We start from the raw sequence: 20,374 nt of genomic DNA, 5'->3' as shown, positions 1-20,374 counted from the left end.
CCTCTGACCCTATCCCCTCTCATGCTGTTTCTCTCTCTCTCTCTCAAATAAATAAAAAAAAAAAAAAAGAAAAGAAATGCATAATTTTAGGGGCACCTGGGTGGCTCAGTTGGTTAGGCATCTGCCTTCGGCTCAGGTCATGATCCCAGGGTCCTGGGATAGAGTCCTGCATCAGGGTCCCTGCTCAGCAGGGAGTCTGCTTCTCCCTCTCCCTCTGCCGCTCCCACCACACCTCCCTCCGGCTTGTGCTCGGGTGCTCTTCTGTCTCTCTCTCCCTCCCCCCCAAATAAATAAAGTCTTTAAAAAAATAAAAAAAAGGAATGCATAATTTTGGGCCCTACAAGTTTAGCAAGATCCCCAGGGGATTTGAGTGTACATAAGGCTTGGGAAACACCACTTGCACTTTCTACTCCAATAATCTGGGTTTCAACTGGAGGTGCATTAACTACATTAACACTCTTCAAAGGTTAACTGACCACATTTAAGATGAAAACAAACTATTCACAGAGATCCTCATTCAGAGAAAGAAACATCCTACAATCTTACCGCTAGCTTCAAGTACAGTAAAGCCAAGTTCTGAATTTCAAACTAACCATAAAACTTTAAAATATACACATTTCATGCTTACTAAATTTCTCAAGGATACCACAGAAAAGAAAATGACCTATTTTGTCATTTGTCTTCATTCTGCTTTTAACAAAAACCCTGAAAACAAAGTCAACAGTTTAACATATAAGAACAAAGACAGGAATGAGAATAATTTTTGGAGGTTTTGTTTTTTTTTAAACTCATTTTCAACAAACAAAAATGTTTTCTTCCCAGCAAATTTTGGTTATGGTAATTTCAAGTAACTTAATTCATTGTTATTTTTAACCCTAATACCCATTACCTAGTAGCGGTTCAATTAATTCCCAACTACATTTTAGGAATAAAATGCACCACCAATCCTTCCCCAGCTCCTCTGTATAGAAACACGAGAACTTACATTTCAGACTTCAGTTGGTCTATGGTGAAATAGTTTACAGAAGGAAGCACTGTTTCGGAGGCAGGGAACAACCAGAAAAGCCAGTTTGGGGACAAAAGTATTTTTATATCATTATCTTCTTTAAGCTACTTCTAATTTAGAGTTCTTTTGGTTATTATTGATTCTCCTGACATCCAGTATCAGTGTTAATATTATAACATGAAGACATTCCTATAATATGTAACTCTTGGGGATCTTTGAAGAACTTCCTGTGAAGTTGTATTATTTATGTAAAATATGGCTATCTTTCCTAAGAGGCACCATATCTTTTTTTTTTTTTTTTTGGACACTTTCTATTTTATAGTCATTTTCACATTTTATTTCTCTAAAAAGACATTCTTAATGTGCTTGTAGTTCTCTGCCATTAATCCAGTAGCTTGCAATTTTACTAAGAGCCTCCCTCAGTCCAGAGTACAAAAAGATACTTAGCAAGGTTGCCAAAACCAGAGCCAGAAGATTACCTGATCCAGTTAACAATCTGTCAGCTTCAATCACACTTACTCTATTGTAATAATGGATCAATAAAGTCAGACACTAATAAAACTACTGAAATTGCTGATGGATAATGGTGATTCTGCAAATGGATGACAGTTGATATTCTTCCACTTTGGTCCAATTTTTAAGACATTATTACTCTTATTCCTAGACATTCTGGAGTTTCTTAAATGTCTATATAATAGTACATATAAGTTTTAGATGTAGTTTATGTCTTAGTTTTCAAAAATGTATGGGAATTACCTAAATTTTGCTGAGGTTTCTGACAGACATTCAGTCTATTTCAGTTTGCCAACAGTTCTGTATTTGCTCTTTGCCGCACACCTACTATGTGCCTGGCCGGTACTAGGGATACAAAGGCGGATTAAGACACAGCCTCTGCCTATAAGGACTTTACCATCTATTAGGGAGACAAATACATAAACAGATCACTTCAATTTAATGTGATTTAGGAGACCAACAGTGGAAAATATACGGGGGGACAAAAGGAAGAATACATGGTATGTGGAAAAACAACCCATCTGAAATATTTTTATAACATTAGAGCCCGTATGTAATAGTGCTATGTAGTTCATTATTATCCATATGTGGAAAATAATATCCATATGTGCATGATCATCAAAGCTTCCTCCTGCCCTTGTTTAACCCTAACTTGGAAGGCTCTGCCCTTAAGTGACTTTTTGGATGCTTTCTACTCTGTCAAGTGGTGTGTGCTTAAGAAACTCTGATTAATGTAAATATTAGCCTAAGCAAGACGTAAATCAAAAGGCTAATCCGCAGGGTATGACACATGCCAAGGCCACTATTTAAATTCTCTGACTTTCTGCGCTTTCAGGGGGCTGGAAAATATTCCATAATTCAGGGTAACTTGGGGTAAACTCTATTTTTATTGGAACAATATGCAGTAATCTCTAAGACTAAACTGCTCAAGTGGCCACTGCATGAGGACTTTTTCTTGCAGTAAAATCCCTATTGGAGACTTAGGTGTGGCATCTGACCGGACTACAGGTTTCAGGGCAAGAAAGAGAGATTTCAGAATCTTGTGGGGCACATGGCGTTTGAAAGATCGTATTTAGTACTGGTTCTTAAATTTGGAAAATCATAAAGAAACGCCTATTACTTGGGTAACACAAATAACAAAATCAAGGGGGGGTAAGATTTTTGCTAGAGGATGAGGATAGGCAGGGGGGAGGCAGACCAAGATCCACGTTTTTAAGGAGAGATGCTTAGGATTCTTACGTCAATCAAAAAAACACTTTGGTTTAAACAGATTACACTAAGTTGTGAGTTTATGCAGCTCTGGGGCTCCATATTCTTTTCCAGCCCAAATGTCTGGCATACACTAAACACACACTAAATATTCATTTGATGAAAGAGAATAGCTAAATCCGCATTTAAGTCCAAAATGTGTAGCACACTGGCAGTGTGACCTTGTTCAAGGTAATTGACTCTCATTCTACCATAATCCCCCTTACTAAATGGGAATCATAGCAGCACTCACTTCATAGGGTTGTTCTGAGAATCCATCCATTTGGGCATGGTTTTTTTCATTCATTCGGCATATAACTACTGAACTCCCACTAGGTGCCAAGCACTAGGCAAGTTACTAGACAAAGAATGACCTGAAGAGAGATACTATCTACACTTACACAGACAATAAATAAAATAATGAATGTTACGCAATTAGCACAGAGCTGGGAACATACCCGAGTATGGACTTAAGAGATGTTAATTACTATGACAACCCTCTGCCTCCTCCTCCTCACTGGCTTTTATTATATGATCACATTTCAGATCAGTCGAAAGACTATGCTTTAAATAACAGAAGAGTATCAGAATTTCCAAATGATGTATTTTAAGTCAAACACATTTTCTTATGAAGAACAGAGAGTCTACTAACTAAATTTATTAAGTTATAAGTTGGGTCAAGGGACCATGAGAAAACCACCAAAGGAAAAAAGTATTCCCCTCCTTTTTCTCAATATTCCAGTCTGGCAGTATCTGGTGAGGCTAGCCTGTACCTGACAGCTGGCCTCGGGAAGACAAACACCACTTCTGTGACGTGGATTTTCGAGCCATGCCCTCTCCCCTCTCTGGCTAATAGCAGCTCATCCTTCAGGACAGAGTTCAGGGATCCCCACTTCTGCAAAGCCTTTCCTGACTTAGTGTCCATCCGGCATACAGCACCTCCGCAGCACTCTTCTTCCGGCTGTGAGTCTTGGGTCTTATCTCTCCCCTGGACTCACCACAGGGCTGGGCACGTATTAGGTGATCAGTCAAAGGACTAAAGGTCATTGAAATTAGCCATTACTGCAGGCTACCAGAAAATCCTTTTTTTTGTTGTTCCTAAAGGTCAAAGGTGAATGGCAGCTTATCACATGAATCTTTTAAATGCATCACTTTTAGCTGTCATGATAGAACTCATAGTTTAAAGAAACTTTGTTCATTAATTTGCAAGAGATCCCTTCCCAGGTTTTTCAAAATACATCCACACAGATGTCTCGGAAGTCGCAGTGCTTGGTGGTTATGTTATTCCAGTTCTCTCTCTCTCTCGGTGTCTATTTATACAAGCTCTCCAAAGCACTTGGAAAAAGGCACGACTTGTATCGTAAGTTTTCCTATTCAGTGGCCGGTCTCTGCAGAATGTCAGTGTTCAGGGAATAAAATAATCAGGCTGACCAAACTCAGCTCAAATCCCAAGTTCAAATGCCACACAGTACACCAACCAATGAATAGGCCCATAGCTTCCAGTGTTGGGAAACGCAACCTGAAAGTTGGCAGAAATTGGCTGTGGGTCTCATAACCCCAGTGTGACACAATATTCTCATCCTAGGAGCCAAGTTGTAAGCTTTTCTAAGATCCATAAAGCACATGTCTGCTCCCTATGAAGAGCTTCGGTTCTTTCTGAGAGTCTGCTGAAGTTCCGATCTGAAAGAATGCCATCTTCACAGAAACCCCAGTACTCTAGAATGATACCATCTGCCACAGGCTGAGCTGCCTTTTCAGCCAAATACATTATTTATAACCTTTCTAATTGTGAAAAGGTAAGGGTGGAATTTTTCTAAAGCCTGACTTAGATATAGTTGGAACATTCTGAACCTTTGCTCTCAAATACTGCAGGTCTCCAAATGTGAAAGGCAAAAACAACAAAAAACCCATAAGGAATTGGTTGAGGTCATATCCTTTTTCAAGATAGTATATATTCTTTCAAACCCCTACTAGAATATAACTATGCTGTAGGTATATATATTTCGAACACATTTAGAAACCGAAGGAAGATTGTTTTATTTTTTCTACTTGGTCATCTTAGTAGCCAATGAAGAGGTTTAGGGAGAGGTGAGGCCTTCTGGAGGAAAAAAAAAAAAAAAAAGGTTTATTAACTGGGGAAAGGCAGTGATCTGATTACCCTTAAAATTGCTTTGTTGTGCCTTTAACATCAACAAAAAAACCCACCCCAAAACAATGCTAATCAGGTTATTCAATCATTTAAACCAAAACTGTTCATGCTTTTCTGCCAAATCAACCAACCACAGCAAAATCTGTTATCTCTGATTGCTCAGCTTCCAGTCAAAAAACAGTTAACCCCCACTGTACCAAAAGTTTTCCAAAATACCCTCCCCAGCTCTGCGTGTTCATGGAGAATAAAGAGAAAGCCATGTCATCTTTAAAGGGTAATTGAAGTGCTGTACCATATTTGCATATTACAATATACTCCAATAAACTAAACAGCCTGTCCCGGAAGCCAGCAGCTCCCTAGCATTTCATCTGATCTCCATACTGACTTTTGTGCACTCTCTCTATATTTTTTAAACAGGACTGGGATATCATGATCAAAACTTACTAAACACTTGCTGACGGTTTAACTGAGGTGGGAGGAGGTAGCAAGAGCATCTACAAAATGGTGGCTCACCCATGTTTAAAGCTTTCAGGCTCCATCAGCAGAGAGGGCAAAGGCTACAACATCTTATTTACACAATTATCTAAATACGATTAAACAGCTGATGGACAAATATTAAACTGGAAAATGTATAGTCATTTCAGCTTAATGTAATCCTCTTTCTGTAAACACCCAGGATGATTTTTTTCAACCAGAACAGTCCTGACATCTCATAAGCCTAAGGGTGAATAGCAAGAGATTGTTTTTGATAGTTATAAATATTCAAAAGACATGCAGACCATCTGCTTTCATAATACAGGTAAAGCAAGACTGAAATGGTGACTGCTGTATAAAAATGATTCTTTTAACAAAGTCTTCCTCTCCTCGAAAACTATAAAGACAGATGTCAAAAACTGTTTACACAGAGCAATCAGGAGCGTGCAAAATGTAATATTCCTTTTACACACAGTGCTTGCTAAAGAGATTTTTTTTTTCTTTTTCTTCCCATCTGTGTGTTGCAACACATTTCTACAAGTTAAAAACATTTTTTTCAAACAGAGATCTCATGAATACCCAAAAACATGCTATCTGGTTTCTGAATGCTAATTAATTTCAACTAAGGAATCTGAATATCTTTTTCTGTAGGAAGGAATGTATGTTTTGAATTGGAATACTCCAGAGACAGCAAGGGAAATAATCTTGCTCAGGTTTAATTCTATAAGGCGATTTTCATGGTTCTACCTTGTCTGTAATATGTATCTGCTATGTCCATGTTTTAAATGAAAGCACATTACTGCTAATGTCTTTGGCATAAAGTCTAAAATAATTGTTTTCTGAAATAAATGCCCGCCCATGTAAAATGTATATACAGAAACCTTTAACTTCTCAGTCGATGCAGAGTGATGCATAAAACCCTACAGTTAATTTTCGGGACTGGAACACTAATCTTGACAGTAACCTTTTTATGTATTGTATTAATGGCACAGAGGCATTAAGCACCTTTTTATAATTTTCAATAAAATGAACATTTACTGAACAATCTGTCAAACTGCTGGCTCCCTATTCTTTTACATTTTTATTTTTCGAGAAGTGTAACTTCATATACTCTGATGTCCCCTCCTCTTTCCCCATGTCCTGTCTACGGCCTGAATTTTCACAGCAGTTTTTTTACATGCGTGTGAAAAGCTCAAAGGTCAAACTTTAATTTTGAATCAAATGGAATCAACTCCATATTCAAATACAGTTTTAATAGGGATTCTCAGCAAATGGGAGTTTTCTTTTAATCCCAAAGGAAACCAAATACCACAAATAATTTCTACTAAAAAGGTATCACATGAGATGGTGACATGGAGCGAATCTGTTGAAAATTAACAGGTAGTCCCCCATCTGGTATTTGGGGGTGGGAAGGAAGGGAAATGGTTTCAATTTACGAGAAGCAAATGGCAGGATTTCTAAGTGTAATACTCTGTTTGTGCATGTTAGCTTATGTTCCCCAAATCTTTCCCTCTGGATCCTCTATTGCTTTCTAAGCCATTCTCTTGGGAGATACAACTGGGGCAGATTCGGAATCTCAATTTGTTGAGAAGAGACTAATCACTTATAAATTTTACTTAAACTCCAGTTGTCATAGTTATGGCTCTTGCCATCTTGATCAATCCCAGTGCCTGAAAATGGCATTTTCACAGAAAGTAAACCTTGTATCATGCTAAAAATGGAATCTCAGAACAAAGCTCCAAAAGAATACAAAAGGAAGCACAAAGAGAACACACCTAAATCTGTTTTAATTTTCTTACTACATCTCCTAAACATGAAAATGTGATCATTGCAAAGCACAGAAATCTTACTTATTTAAATACCCAATTCATAATTTTTTAAAGAAAATGTTGGTTCACAGTTTATATGGTTTTTCCACATAATTAAAGTAATTTTACATAAGGCCCGGATAATATCCTTTGACCAGATTCTCTACTCTTTTTATATAAGTACTATTCTAGATCTTTCTTACCATACCTAAACCTTCTTATTCGAATTAATTAAATATGCTAGTAAAGCGCTTAAATTAGAAAATATTTGTTAAAAGATGTATTATGACTAAGGGCATGTAATATTTCAAATTAACTGCACATAGAGGCTTACATTTGTTCATCTGCAATAGGCAGGGGATTGAACTAATCTCCAAGGTCCCTTCTAACAGCTTTCAGGGTCTATGAAATCTACATGTATTCCCAAACAGAGATCCTATAGGGTCTCTTCAGTGACTTAAGAAGATTGACTTGTAAGACACATCATCCATTTGCAGGCACTCACTGCCAATGTCCCAACCACAGTTTTATTATTAGGAAGGTTAAAATATACCCCCTACCCCCCATATCTTGCTTATAATGTGATTATTAAAAATACACCCATCATTATTAAATTAAACATTACACTACTCCAAATTGAATTTTTGGAAGTTTCTCATTAATCTAAATCTAGTGCCTTTTATTTTACAGCAAAAAATTGTTTCCTAAGATTCTAAATTTTAGGTACTCTGTACCAACTTGCAAATTTGGGGGAATGCTTGCTTATTCTTTCTCTGATGGTCCGTGTGTACTTAAATCTCCCATCCTCTGTGGAGATTAAAATTTCTAATATCTGCATTTAGACATAGAAAAAAAAATAGCAAATTTGTGTTCAGATCCAGGGGTCCTAAATAAAGCATTTTGAAAAACGTTAAGCCACAGAGTAAAGGGACTGAAGAAGTTTGAATCCATTTTTTTAAAAATAAATACAGTTGACCCTTGAACAACACAGGTTTGAACTGCATGGGTCCATTTATATGCAGTTTTTTTGTTTTTTTTTTTTTTTACAGTACTGTATTTTATCCTATGATTTTCTTAACATTTTCTTTTCTCTAGCTTACTTTATTGTAAGAATACAGTATATAATACATGTAACATACAAAATATGTGTTAATCAACTGTTTATGTATCCGTAAGGCTTCTGGTCAACAGTAGTTAAGTTTCTGAGAAGTCAAAATTTATATGTGGATTTTCGACTGTGCAGGGGGTCACTGTCCCTAACCTTGTGCTGTTCAAAGGTCAACTGTACCAGAATTAGGCTCTGTAACTCTTTACAGATTATATATTCCTTCTCTGCATTCCTTCTCCATATGAATGCTAGTAAGATTTTAAGCCATATTGCTTGAAACTTGGGAGAGAAAAAACAGTCCAGCTTTTAGCTTTTTATGGAACCACAAAACTCTCTTTGGGAATCTCATGAAACCTTTGAAAGGTCTCGCCACATATACTCCCGAAAGTAACTTTTAACTTCTAGGTCCCCAGGAGCCCATTACAGGGTCCATGGATCCTCTCAGATCTGATCCAAGATTTCCCAGGAGGCTAAAGTCCAAATCATGTTCTTGATTTCTGTGTTTTATTAGTTACTGTTGTTAACCAAGACTTTCCATGTCTACTCAATAAATATAAACCAATGTCACATTGGCATTAGGTCACAAAGAAAAATCAAATGAATCTGTCTCATCTTTATCAACAGTATGAAAATGCTTCACAGTTTTGCAAACTGCCATATACTGGTAATCACCTCTTTAGGAGTTATAGTAAAATGGTCAAAATGTGTTGCACAGGTTGAGGTTGGACATCAAGAGATAATGAGCCGCGTCCATCACTGGAGGTATGTGCTGCTGTAGGCTGAGCTAGTGCGCATGCAGAAGGGTGGACAGACCAAGTCCCTGAGGCCCATTCTGGAATGGCTGAACAGTTATCTACACTTGCAGCTCTCCCTAAATTCAGGTGATTCTGAGCCTTTATACAGCTGACTTTTACACATAATGTGTTTATAGCTCTAAACGGGGTCTCCAATGCCAAATGTGGACTTTAGAACATCAACTGAGGAATGGACATTGCGAGCCCATACGGGGTGGTACTGACTGTTAGCATTTCTATGTTGGCAGCATCAGCATCTTTGTATATAAATCATTTGACTGTGCTTTTGAAATTTCCCTTCCTTATATATTTTTAAATATGAGAAATGGGCAAATGGAACAGTAAAAAAGCACGGATCTCAAATATAACACAACTGAGCCAAAATGAAAAGTATTAGCCATGCTGAAATACATGTTCGATTATGGAAGAAAAATCTTAAACATGCATATAAATATATTGCTAAAGATTGTGCTTAACAGTGACCTATAATTGGGTCTTTTACAGCATTTTTTACATCTCTGGGTCCCTTGTACCTCTAAGACTACCGTTCTGCTTACAAACATGTAAATTTGTACATATATTCAAGAATATCACAACATGAGCAAAAAGACGAGACAGCCTGGCATAACAGGTTTCCCTAGAGAAAAATTCAGAGGTAATTTGCTCTTGGTTAGATAAATTAAAAATTCAGAAGTAAGTAAAATAGGAAAAATATTTTGTACAGTAGGATACTATAGATCTGAGTATCTATAAAATACTACTAATAAAACTACTGACATAGTTTGTTCACGAAATTAATATGGTGAAAATCCTATGAGGCTACGTCTGCTCCATAGATATTCCTGAGATCCTACTGTGTGCCAGGATTTACAATTGCGACACCAAATCAAACTTAGTCCCTTTGTGACATTTAATCACAATGTAAGCTGAGCCTAGTTAGTCTGCACATAATCTCAGAACAGTGTGGAAAGTACTATGACAGGTGCACAAAGGCAGGATGGAGCCCTGAGTGCAGGGAGTGGGGATGACGGGAGTTCAAGAAAAGGATACCAGACAAACTCCCACCTAGATGACAGTCCCCTGAGGCATCTTTATCCTCTTTGGACATTGTCTAGTCTAGGGTACCTTATTTGCTTAACTTACAGATGGGCATTTAAAGTGCAAAGCTTAGGGGTGCCTGGGTGGCTCAGTTGGTTAAGTGTCATCTGCCTTCGGCTCAGGTCATGATCCCAGGGTCCTGGGATTAAGACTCCCTCATCGGGCTCCCTGCTCAGCAGGGAGTCTGCTTCTCCCTCCCCCCCACCCCAGCTCATTCTCTCTCTCTCTCTCTCTCTCGCAAAAATAAATAAAATCTTTAAAAAAAAAATAAAGTGCAAAGTTTAGCCTTTCCCCACTTCCATTTTAAAATACATGGGAACTTTATAATGATTCAAAGGATGATGCTTAAAGTGTCCCTCACAGGTGAGAATGTACTATATAACACAGTCCTTTGATTTTTCTACAAATGAAAAGTTCTTGGTTGTTTCCATAAAAATGAATTTTGCATCAAAATCTTCTATGGAGCAGCAGTTTCTCAGACTATGCAGCACCCCCAAGGGAAATTTCAACCTCTCAATACCCATGTTGCAGAAAAACAGCCAAAGTTATTGTACACTTTAGAACTGAGCACTCTTCTAAACGTGTAACATGTATTAATTCACGTAATTGTCATAACAATCCTGAAAAATTGGTACTATTATCGCCCTACTTTATAGAGGGGGGACACTGAGGCATGGAGAGTCACTTCCTGGAGCTGACAGAGCTGGTAATGAGAGAGCTCACATTCTTGACTCCTAGGTAATGAATGCTACAAGCTCACTGATGAAACTGATGGCAAAGAGCAATGACAAACTCAAAGACTCAGGTTAAAAGTGACAGTATGAAGTTGCTGAAAAAATACAGCACTTGGAGAAAGAGTTCCATTAAGAAATAAAAAGAAAACAAAATCAAGCTCTATCCTACGTTAACATAACCCAGGAGTTTCAATACCTCCCAGGAAATCCTATTGTTACGTTTCATAAAGTCAATGCTTGTTTCAGGTAGCTCTGCATTTTTTCACTGCCTGGGAACAAATGCTGGATTGGCAGTAGAAAGGGACAAGCCTAGTTGAACCAGTGGTACCCAGAGATGAAGTCCCCTGTCTTCTCATTTTGGTAAGAATGTGATCTCAAATGGTGCTAACGAAGCATTAATCTCTTCTTAACTTTCAACCTATCATCTGGTTTGCATCTTTAATCCCTTTGAGTAAACTAAATTAGATTAGCATTTTTATGGGAAAATATGGCAATAAAAGATAATATTTTTTTAAAGAAGAAAGAAAAAGATGATGGCTAAAAAGGATAAAGTTTTAGTGTAAAAATGAAAGAAAAAAAAGACTACTGAAGGAAGTCCGCTACCTTCTCCACAATGAGGAATTCTGCAACGTTATGAATTGTCCACGATGAAACTCCAGCACCCCATCATAATTCTGCATATGAGAACACAATGCAATCTTACATTTCTGAAGCGCCCTTCATGCAAGCATCCCAGGGTGCTTTACAATCATTATGAGTTAAAATTAAAACTGAAGCACATACAATTCCTAATAGAATCATTTTAAAAATGCTAAACAGAACAAATAACTTTTAAGTCTAGATTTAAAAGTCCCAATAGCCAGAGCGTTCCTCACTTCAATTGGCAATGAGCTGCAGAGCCGGGCTGAGGCTCTCTCCTGTTATGTTAAAGGCTCTCTTATGTTTTTTATACTCGGAGCACGTTATGATCGAGCAGTTTCCAATGAAACAGGAAAAAAAAAAATTGGGTGCGTGTATCTGTTTGTTTTGATTATTCTGAAATTTAAGGTCTTTTGTTTATTTGTTTATGAGTCTGTTTGGCCCATTCTAACATGAAATAGAGCAGGTTTAAAAAGCAAATCCAGATAGAGCCCAACTTGAAATTTAAGTAGTAATTGTGAAAAAAGACACTCCAAAAGCACTCTAAAACTAGCTCTGTTTTAGCAAGAAAATCAGATTGATTAGCATGATTTGGTTAACTTCTTAAAAAAAACAATTAGAAAATAGCATTTAGTAGTCTTTCTCCAGGCCATGTCTACTCCTAAACCTTGGCAGAATTTATTATTCTGCAAATCAGAAAAAAATAGGGGAAATGCTCTCATGATATGGTAATTTTCCTTGCATTAGTGATTTTGAGGTCAAAGGAAACCTGTTCAGATCTAAAACAAAGCACAGGTAAAAATCTATTAAGTGAAAATGAAGTACTTACACACTGTTAAGCACTCTCTAAATTGGCATGGCTTAAACTCTTTTATGTTTTACTATTGTGAAAAGATAGTAGCTATAAAATATTTGAGATCAATCCATTTTAAGTTAGATGCTTTATTAAGTTTGGCTTTTTTGATTAATTTATCTGAAAGGTTACAGAGAGCTAACATCAAGCTACAGTAAAATTCTTATGTATCTAAATCAGCTAAAAATGAGCCTGATATATGAGATTCAAAAAGCAGAACTTGCAATTTGGAGCACATTCTTATTCTTCTTTCTTCTATATAGTAAATTCTATATATTATAATATTAACACAATAATTCACTAAGTTGAAAGAGAATGAAGTAGTAACTGGTTCAAAAAAGAAGGCAGGAAAAATTATCAGCAGTTCATACTACTACCCATATAAGACTGGTTTACCATTTCCTTTATGGATCTCACCATGAATACAATTGCTGAAAATGGTAATAAAATCCAATCAGTATCAAGTACTTGAGGGCCTGGCCAAGCAGTGTTCATAACCTTGGATTCCCATGGTCAGTAGGGTAAGGGCTGGGAAAAGTTGTGTAATTTAAAAAAGGATACATATTTAACAACAAGATTTATGTATTACACCAAGAAGGGGCAAGTACAAAATCCTACAAGCACATCTCAAACAGGAAATGCTCTATTTTTAAATGGAGTGGCCAGTTATATCCACATCCATCATAGCAGGCCAGTGGCTGACTAAGGTCTATACTTGCAAACAGACCCAAGAAATTCAACTGCCCACTGTTTCCGATGCAAATGCCTAACATTGTCTTGGGGCTCCAAACAAAGGGCTAGTAGCTCAATTATACCTACTGATCCAGATGAATGTGACAGGATGTGGGAGGAAGTGACTGCCACAGAGCTGCTAAACTCAAACCTTTTGGAATCTCCCAAATACCAGATTATCCCAGAAGTCAGTCCCTGTGGTCTGAACTACCCTCTCACCTCTAAACTAGGGGCATGGAATGACGATACCTTTAAAGGAAGTCAATGTACAAATAACAGAATCAAATCCCATATGCTAAAGAAAAATTTCAGCGGTGAGAATAAATGCAATCGGAAAACTGTAAGCAGTTATCAGTACCTCAGGGAAAAGGAAGTATTTTATAAACCACATCAAATTAATTTGAGAAAGCCTTAAAAAAAAAAAAAAAAGTCCGTCATCTATATGTGACCAAGAAGGATATTTGGTTAAGCTCACAGGCTCTGGGCATGAATTCTCATCCCTCTGCTTTACCAGCTGTGTAACTATAACACTCAATTAAACACTCTATGCCTCAGATTTCCTCAACTGAGAATGGGATACAAACTATATACTGCTTAGGGTAATAGATTTGGCCATGATACATCAAAAGCACTAAATAAAAGTTATTATTATTTCAACCATTAAAGTGTATCATCCTTATTACTACATAGGAAATAGGATGCCTGTCACATAGCAGACTGTCAATACATATTTTTGAATGAATAAGTATGTGAATATGTGAATAAATTTCATAGGGTTAGACTCTCACATGAAATACAATATATGAATATTGATGTTGGATATTCTCGAGAGAAGTGATTACTGATGTTTAAAAATTTTCAGAAATGTTATTTCAGTCTAAAAATTATGAAACAATAACGCAAAGTGCAGTTTAAAAAACATATATTTACAGCATAACTGATAGGGATTTTTAAAATGTTGCTCCGGTGTTATGCATCATATAGACTGAAAATCAACTGAGCACAGAGGTTTATTAAATGTCTTTGGCAATGACTGTCAAGTTTCCTAGAATCAGCATGGTTAAATGGTAAGCTTCCAGAGGGCAGGGTGATTTACCTGTTTTGCCAATACCTAATAAAAAGTCTGACATATATTACATCCTTAGATGCTGTCAGGAAAAGGAAAGGAAAAATGATTTTACTCAGTATGACTTCTAAATGGAACGTTCAAACCTAAATATATTTTATATATGTTTTACTGCTTGAAAATAAAAATGACAATTCTCACTTACTTCATGTGGGACTTGGGCCTGGAGCTACTTTTCCCCAGGTGAGAAAGGAAACAGAAAGTGACCCAGTGCCTTAAAAATGTGTGAGTGTGTGCACGTGTGTGTGGTGGGGGAGGGGTGGGAAAAATGTACATATCAGATTTAAAATTTCTCAGGACTACCTGACCTAAACGTTTTTAGAAGGAAAACGTTAGGCTGGGAGAAGTAATAACTGACCTTTTACTTATGGTACTTTTAACAAAATGAATCTATCCTTGTACTGAATGTATACATATTTCTCCAGTTCTTAAGTTCAATTTCTAAAACTTCAGGGAAAACTAAAATGAAAATGAAATGCTTTATTGTAAATCAAAATGTTTACTTTATTTAACTCCCCATTTACCTCCCAAATCCATACTCTCAATGTTCTCATCACCACAGGCTTTCTTCTCCCCAAGCCAGATGTATTCTTTCTTTACTTGCAGTTCAAAACACAACGCCCACCTTATCCAACCACATCCACTGAAAAAGTGAGAGTAACAAGAAAGTGACCAACTTCAGATCCATAAGGAGCTAAGTGTTTGTGTCTTAGCAGGTTTTTACAAAAATAAACACGTGGTACAAAAACTTAATAGATGGATGTCAATCTATTTGGGCAGATTTAGGATTTAGGAAGGCAGTAACAGAAATAAGGGCATAGTTACAAATCAAACCACATGCACCCTTATGGAGTTCCTGCATCTGGAGAAAACCTTGCAAATATTATCAGACATTATAGAAAGACAACATAAGTATTCATTTTAAAATCAACACACTCTAAAATTTATCATTGGGAAAGGACTTTTGGGTCGGTCACTGACCAGCATTTTGACTTTAATCTCTAGGGCCACTGGCTCCTTCATCTGTCCAAGGAGGAGTCTGGGTAGGATAAAACTTAGTTCTAAGATTCCAAGGACATCTGCCCAGCAAATGTGGGCAATCCTCCTAAGAGCACTGGAGGCAGGCTTGTCAGATACCCCAGGCACATTCATGCTGGATTCCCACTGGTATTCTCTCCCAGCCTCTACTCTATAAAGGGAGCTGAACTGAGGTCTGCAGGGTGGACATTCTGCTCAGCATAACAGTAAGGGACTCTATAGCTATCCTTGCTACTGAAGTATTTTATATTAAACAAAACTCTTAATGTACAGCAAAATGTGGATGCTAGATTGTATGTTCAAAATTCTCAAGTGAATAAATCAAAACTCCACAGGGGGGTAAAACAAGTCTTAAGAGTTGGCATTTCTTGATGGTACGTTCCATTTTGTATAAGACTGAGGCAATATTTTTTTGCTAGGCATTTTTCACAATGCCATCTTCATCACTATCTCTCAACCACAGGGGAGAGAAAGAGTAGTTTTGCCAAGCTCAGCATATATTTTGGGCTTAGGCCTTACAGAGCCTGGATTTCTCTGCTTTAACTAATAACTTATGACAGAAAAGAAAATAAAGAAGCGAATGGAAAATAGTTCATTATTAAAACATTCTGCATTGAGTACTAAGAGTCATGGACTCATCCTAGAGAAAGAAACAAAAGATGACACAGCAGAGTATAAAACAGCTCACTCATTTAAAAGAACAGGTTGCATTTTTTTCATAATATTAAACATTAAATTAATTTCAAATATTTGTTGCTGCTGGTAAACGACACATAGCTTTTTCAAAAGATATTTTTAAAGAAAAGACAACTGTAATTATAACTGATGTTGAAGTTACAGCCTAGTTCCACCGCTCAGTGATTACTGCAGGGTCTCCAGCTACACACAGATGCACGTTCCTCCAAAGGCCTCTCTACAGAAATTCACCAATGTAGGACTCTAAAACCAAGCCCCGAATTTCATTTTGTCATTCTGTTTAATGTTATAATTGTCTGTATTCAATTCATTTCCCATGATAACATTAAGTAAACTCACAATTATATTTAGAAGCTATAGTGAGGTGGAGTTTACTGGCTGAATGTTGATGTCATTTAACAATTAATTCTCACTGCTTCTATCAGTAAATACTCGTACTAGCATCCTCTTCTCCAGGTCACGGTAAATGCCTTAAATCTTTGCCTGAATTTACTTCCAAAATCAATGGGACATTTAGCAACACGTAGATGCACGGCATTCCTGTACTGGGTGTTTATGCGTATTTTAACTCTGGGTTTAAAAAAAAAAAAGTTTATTTCTAGGACATTTCAAATGTGCAAATGCTAGCAACCAAGTGACATATTATCTGAAGTTGTCTGCAAAACCCCAAGTCCCAGATGTAAGAGTCACCTGCTTCATTATATCATCCTATTGATTTAACTGTGTTTAATTAATTTAAATTACTTTTATTCGATGGTTATAAATCCACATCCTCTCTACTCCAAGGGTGAGAGAGGGAAGATAGAAGGAAATAAGCTAAAATGACAAAGAGCGTTTGCCCTGAATTCCAAGAAATTGACACTTGCGATATAGAAAATATTTTACCTATGGCTATAGCCTACCTTAAAAGAATATCGAAAGCCGTAATTAACTATAGACTTAATTCATTCGCTCTATTCCTGCAACTGCTAACAAATATCAAAGTAAAGGTGATGGACTGTAACCTGAGATGCATGGAGTTTCCATAACACAGCAGCCCAAGAGCTCACAAAGCTTCCTTCCAAAGGTGTTAGTAGCCTCACGAGCATCACACTGGAAATACATTTTGAGAATATCTCAATTGCAGAAATGTTTATAGCAAAATCAGTTCACATTCAAGTGACTGACAGACGAACACTCAGATTTACATTTTGAACTTGAAATAAAAGAAGAACTTCGAAACGGGGTAAAAATCCAGTTAGATCGTACTTGAATTATACTATAACATGGGATGACCTCACATTGGGTTTGACACTGAGGGATGGCATTCTAACACAATTATGTAGTGACTACACAGCAGCCCATTAAGAGCAGGTTCACAGCACCCTTTTCTATGTGAAGTCAGCTGAGCATTATCGAAAATGATGTTTGGTTTTAAATTTAGAGACAGGGGCAGTCTCTATCAAGAGTTTTAGTTACGCTTCACCAAAATTCATTCTAAAATATCAAGTACAATAGTAATAAATCTTTGTCTCACTTCAAGAATCTCTGATGATAGGACAGGAATCTCAGAGAAAAAAAAAAAAAGATTCCACCAAGAGACAAAACAAAAGAAGTAAACCAATGGCACAAAACTGTTGACAAAATCCCCCCAAAAGTAACTACTCAATCTTTAGTTACAGGGAAGAAACTTCTTATTTTTATAATTGCTTATACTAAATGCTTTTCTCCCCCTTTTTGCAATGAACAAAATATCCCAAAGCCGTACTCTCATTTTGTTCAGGTAGCATGGCAAAGTTTTATATTAACACTCTCACTGACATTCCCACTCACCAAAGGCTCCTGAAAGTTATACCACCTTTACTCTTTCTCAAATTAGGGCACTCAGGAGAATGCGGCTTCCATGATCAGAGCACTCAGAAGAGGAATCTCAAAACAAGCTAGCACAGTCTTCTGCTGAACTGTTTTTCCTTTGCTCTTTTCCCCAAGGGAGAGAAAGTGTAAACGCTCTGTTCAGAATAAATCAGGCATACTGTTTAAAGTCACCAGTGGTCAAGACACTCTGCAATTTTGACAGTCTTGCTTCAGATACCAGTTGCTTTAGACTATGGAGCCCCATCAAACCTCAAATCAGGGCTGCCCATGATGGCTTATTATTTATTACATGCTATGCTAAGTACCTGTGAAAGGGGGCACTCCTTGGCCAACGAACTCTGATTCATATCTTTCAGTAAGTCCTTCAGAGCATTCCTTACTGTGGTGTGCGACCATTGTTCGGGAGGCAAGTCTTCTAGTTTGGGGCAACTATTTGAGACATAGATTAGAAAGGGGATTATTACAAGATTGCATCCCGCTGCAGAACATTCCTTTAAGACAGACAGATTTCATTTTGCGCATCAAACAGATGCATCTGGAGATTGCTCTCGGTCTCCTGATTGTTCCGATTAGTTAATTACTTTATACAACACATCTGCTGTATCGATGCATGAATTATACATCAGCTGCCTGTGGTGGCTATTTTTTCATGTTACTTCTACCTTCCTGCTCTGATGCGCTTGGGAAGACAATTTAAGGTGTACTGCTTTCTCACGAGCCATCGTGAAAAGCATTAACGTATTAACCGTTTTCCTTTCATGACTCTGTTCATACGAATTAAAATGGTAAAAAAATATAAATAAATAAGATCGCGGCAAGAGTGAATAAGGCACTCTTTCACAAAATGTACACAGATGGCACTGTTCATGATATGCAAAAATATTTTTCTCTTAAGTAAACTTTATGTAAAATGCCTTCTTGTAATGCATCATTTAATTGACTAAATATAAAAAGTCTTGTCTTTTGATATCCTGCACAAAACCTACAAATTTGGTGGGGGGGGGGGTAGTAGAGGGAGGCTGCTTTTAAATATACACTGAAGTTAGAAAAATAAAGCAGAAAGAGTAAAGTAATAAAATCAGTTTGGATTAACCTTTCTGAAACACAGAGTAAATAAAAATCAAAGGCTGACCAGAGACACTTTATTTCAAAAGATCAGGCACATAGAACGTTTTGCCCTAGAACTGCTGTCCTGACTCACCTGTGTAACTGAATTTTCAATGTGACCACATGATACACGTCTTGAAGCATATCTGCTACCGTAGCATCAGGGGCATCTGTCACATAAGACAGTGGAACTGGATTCCACTTTCCAACCTGGATTAGCCCTATTCCAGATAAAGAGAATATGTCACTAAATATTTTACCTTTCAGATAATATTTCTAGTAGAAGGTGGTGGTGGTTTTTTTCATTGCCCCCACCACAAGCAATATTGTTATTTCTGTTTGAATGATTCCCTTCCCTCTAAAAGGCAGGTCAATGAAAATATTCACAGCTTAGCTTTCCAAATTGTGAAATTATGTAAATGACTGTAGGGTTGTTTATTATTTTGGAAATAAAACCCCATCAATAAAACCTATGCATAGGCCACATTTTCCTAACTTACAGGAAGTTCCAATAAGACATAGCTGAACCAGTTCTAAATGGCTTTACGATTTAGATAAGATTCTCTATTGCAATGGGAATCAGCACTGAAAAATACTTTACAGCCCATAAAACCATCAGAAACAGAATAAAAGAAACAGAACTAGATATTCAGTCATAAATGCAAATTGACTCTCAACAGTCCATCTGCTCAAATACGCTCCTCACTTCCTTGTGGGTCCTCAGTGGAGCAGATTATTAAGGTCAATAAGCATACTAATGATTCAGCTGAAGTAATTTAAAAAAAAAATCTACCTCGACATTCCACACGAGCAAAATGTGTGTTAACTAAACCAAACTGAATTAAGCCAATTTTTTAAACCCACAGTCTATAAGGAACCAATGTAACACACAGGCTACAGTTCTTTGAATAAAAATATTCAGTGCTTTCTCTGCAAAGTAAACAAAGGATGCCAAGCAATTTTTCCAACCCCACGTATGCATTATTTACCTTTGGCCTGGGCAGCAGAGCTATGCGAATAACCCAGAGACAGCAATGCCATTTCTATCAGCTGGTTGAAAAGCATATCCTTTCTCACCAACACAAACTCCGCATGCTCCTCCTTGCAATCATATTCAATGGCGTTTTCATAATGTTCCACCACGCAGAAAACTGGTAGCATGGTTCCTATCAAAGAGACAGAGAAAAAGAGACGCAAACCAACAATCTTCAGAAATACAATCTGGGGGGAGGAAAAACTAAACCATGAAAATAAATCTTCCCAACAGTGAGAGAAGGGGAGACTGTGTTTCCAAGGCAGACAGGGCACAGAAATACAAGCATGCACACACAAACATATACACACTCTTTTATTGTTTAAAGTTGTAAGAGATTCTATTTAAATAGAATGTGAACTTG

General features: G+C 37.2%; 1 protein-coding gene across 8 annotated transcripts in view; it reads right to left on the bottom strand.

Annotated features, from left to right (window-relative positions):
• SATB1 (SATB homeobox 1) overlaps positions 1-20,374 on the bottom strand; it is a 98,923-nt gene that overhangs the window by 50,262 nt on the left and 28,287 nt on the right. For all 8 annotated transcript variants that reach the window (XM_081825864.1, XM_081825859.1, XM_081825872.1 and 5 more), the window contains 3 exons: positions 19,967-20,143; positions 19,072-19,198; positions 18,176-18,299 (listed from right to left, as the gene is read on the bottom strand). In XM_081825864.1, the coding sequence (XP_081681990.1) occupies positions 18,176-18,299; positions 19,072-19,198; positions 19,967-20,143 (428 nt within the window). The remainder of the gene's footprint in view (positions 1-18,175; positions 18,300-19,071; positions 19,199-19,966; positions 20,144-20,374) is intronic.

This window comes from Leptonychotes weddellii, chromosome 1, assembly GCF_054177405.1.
Source record: "Leptonychotes weddellii isolate Sample4059 chromosome 1, ASM5417740v2, whole genome shotgun sequence".
NCBI lineage: Eukaryota > Metazoa > Chordata > Mammalia > Carnivora > Phocidae > Leptonychotes > Leptonychotes weddellii.
This window is presented reverse-complemented; position numbering and strand designations above follow the sequence as displayed.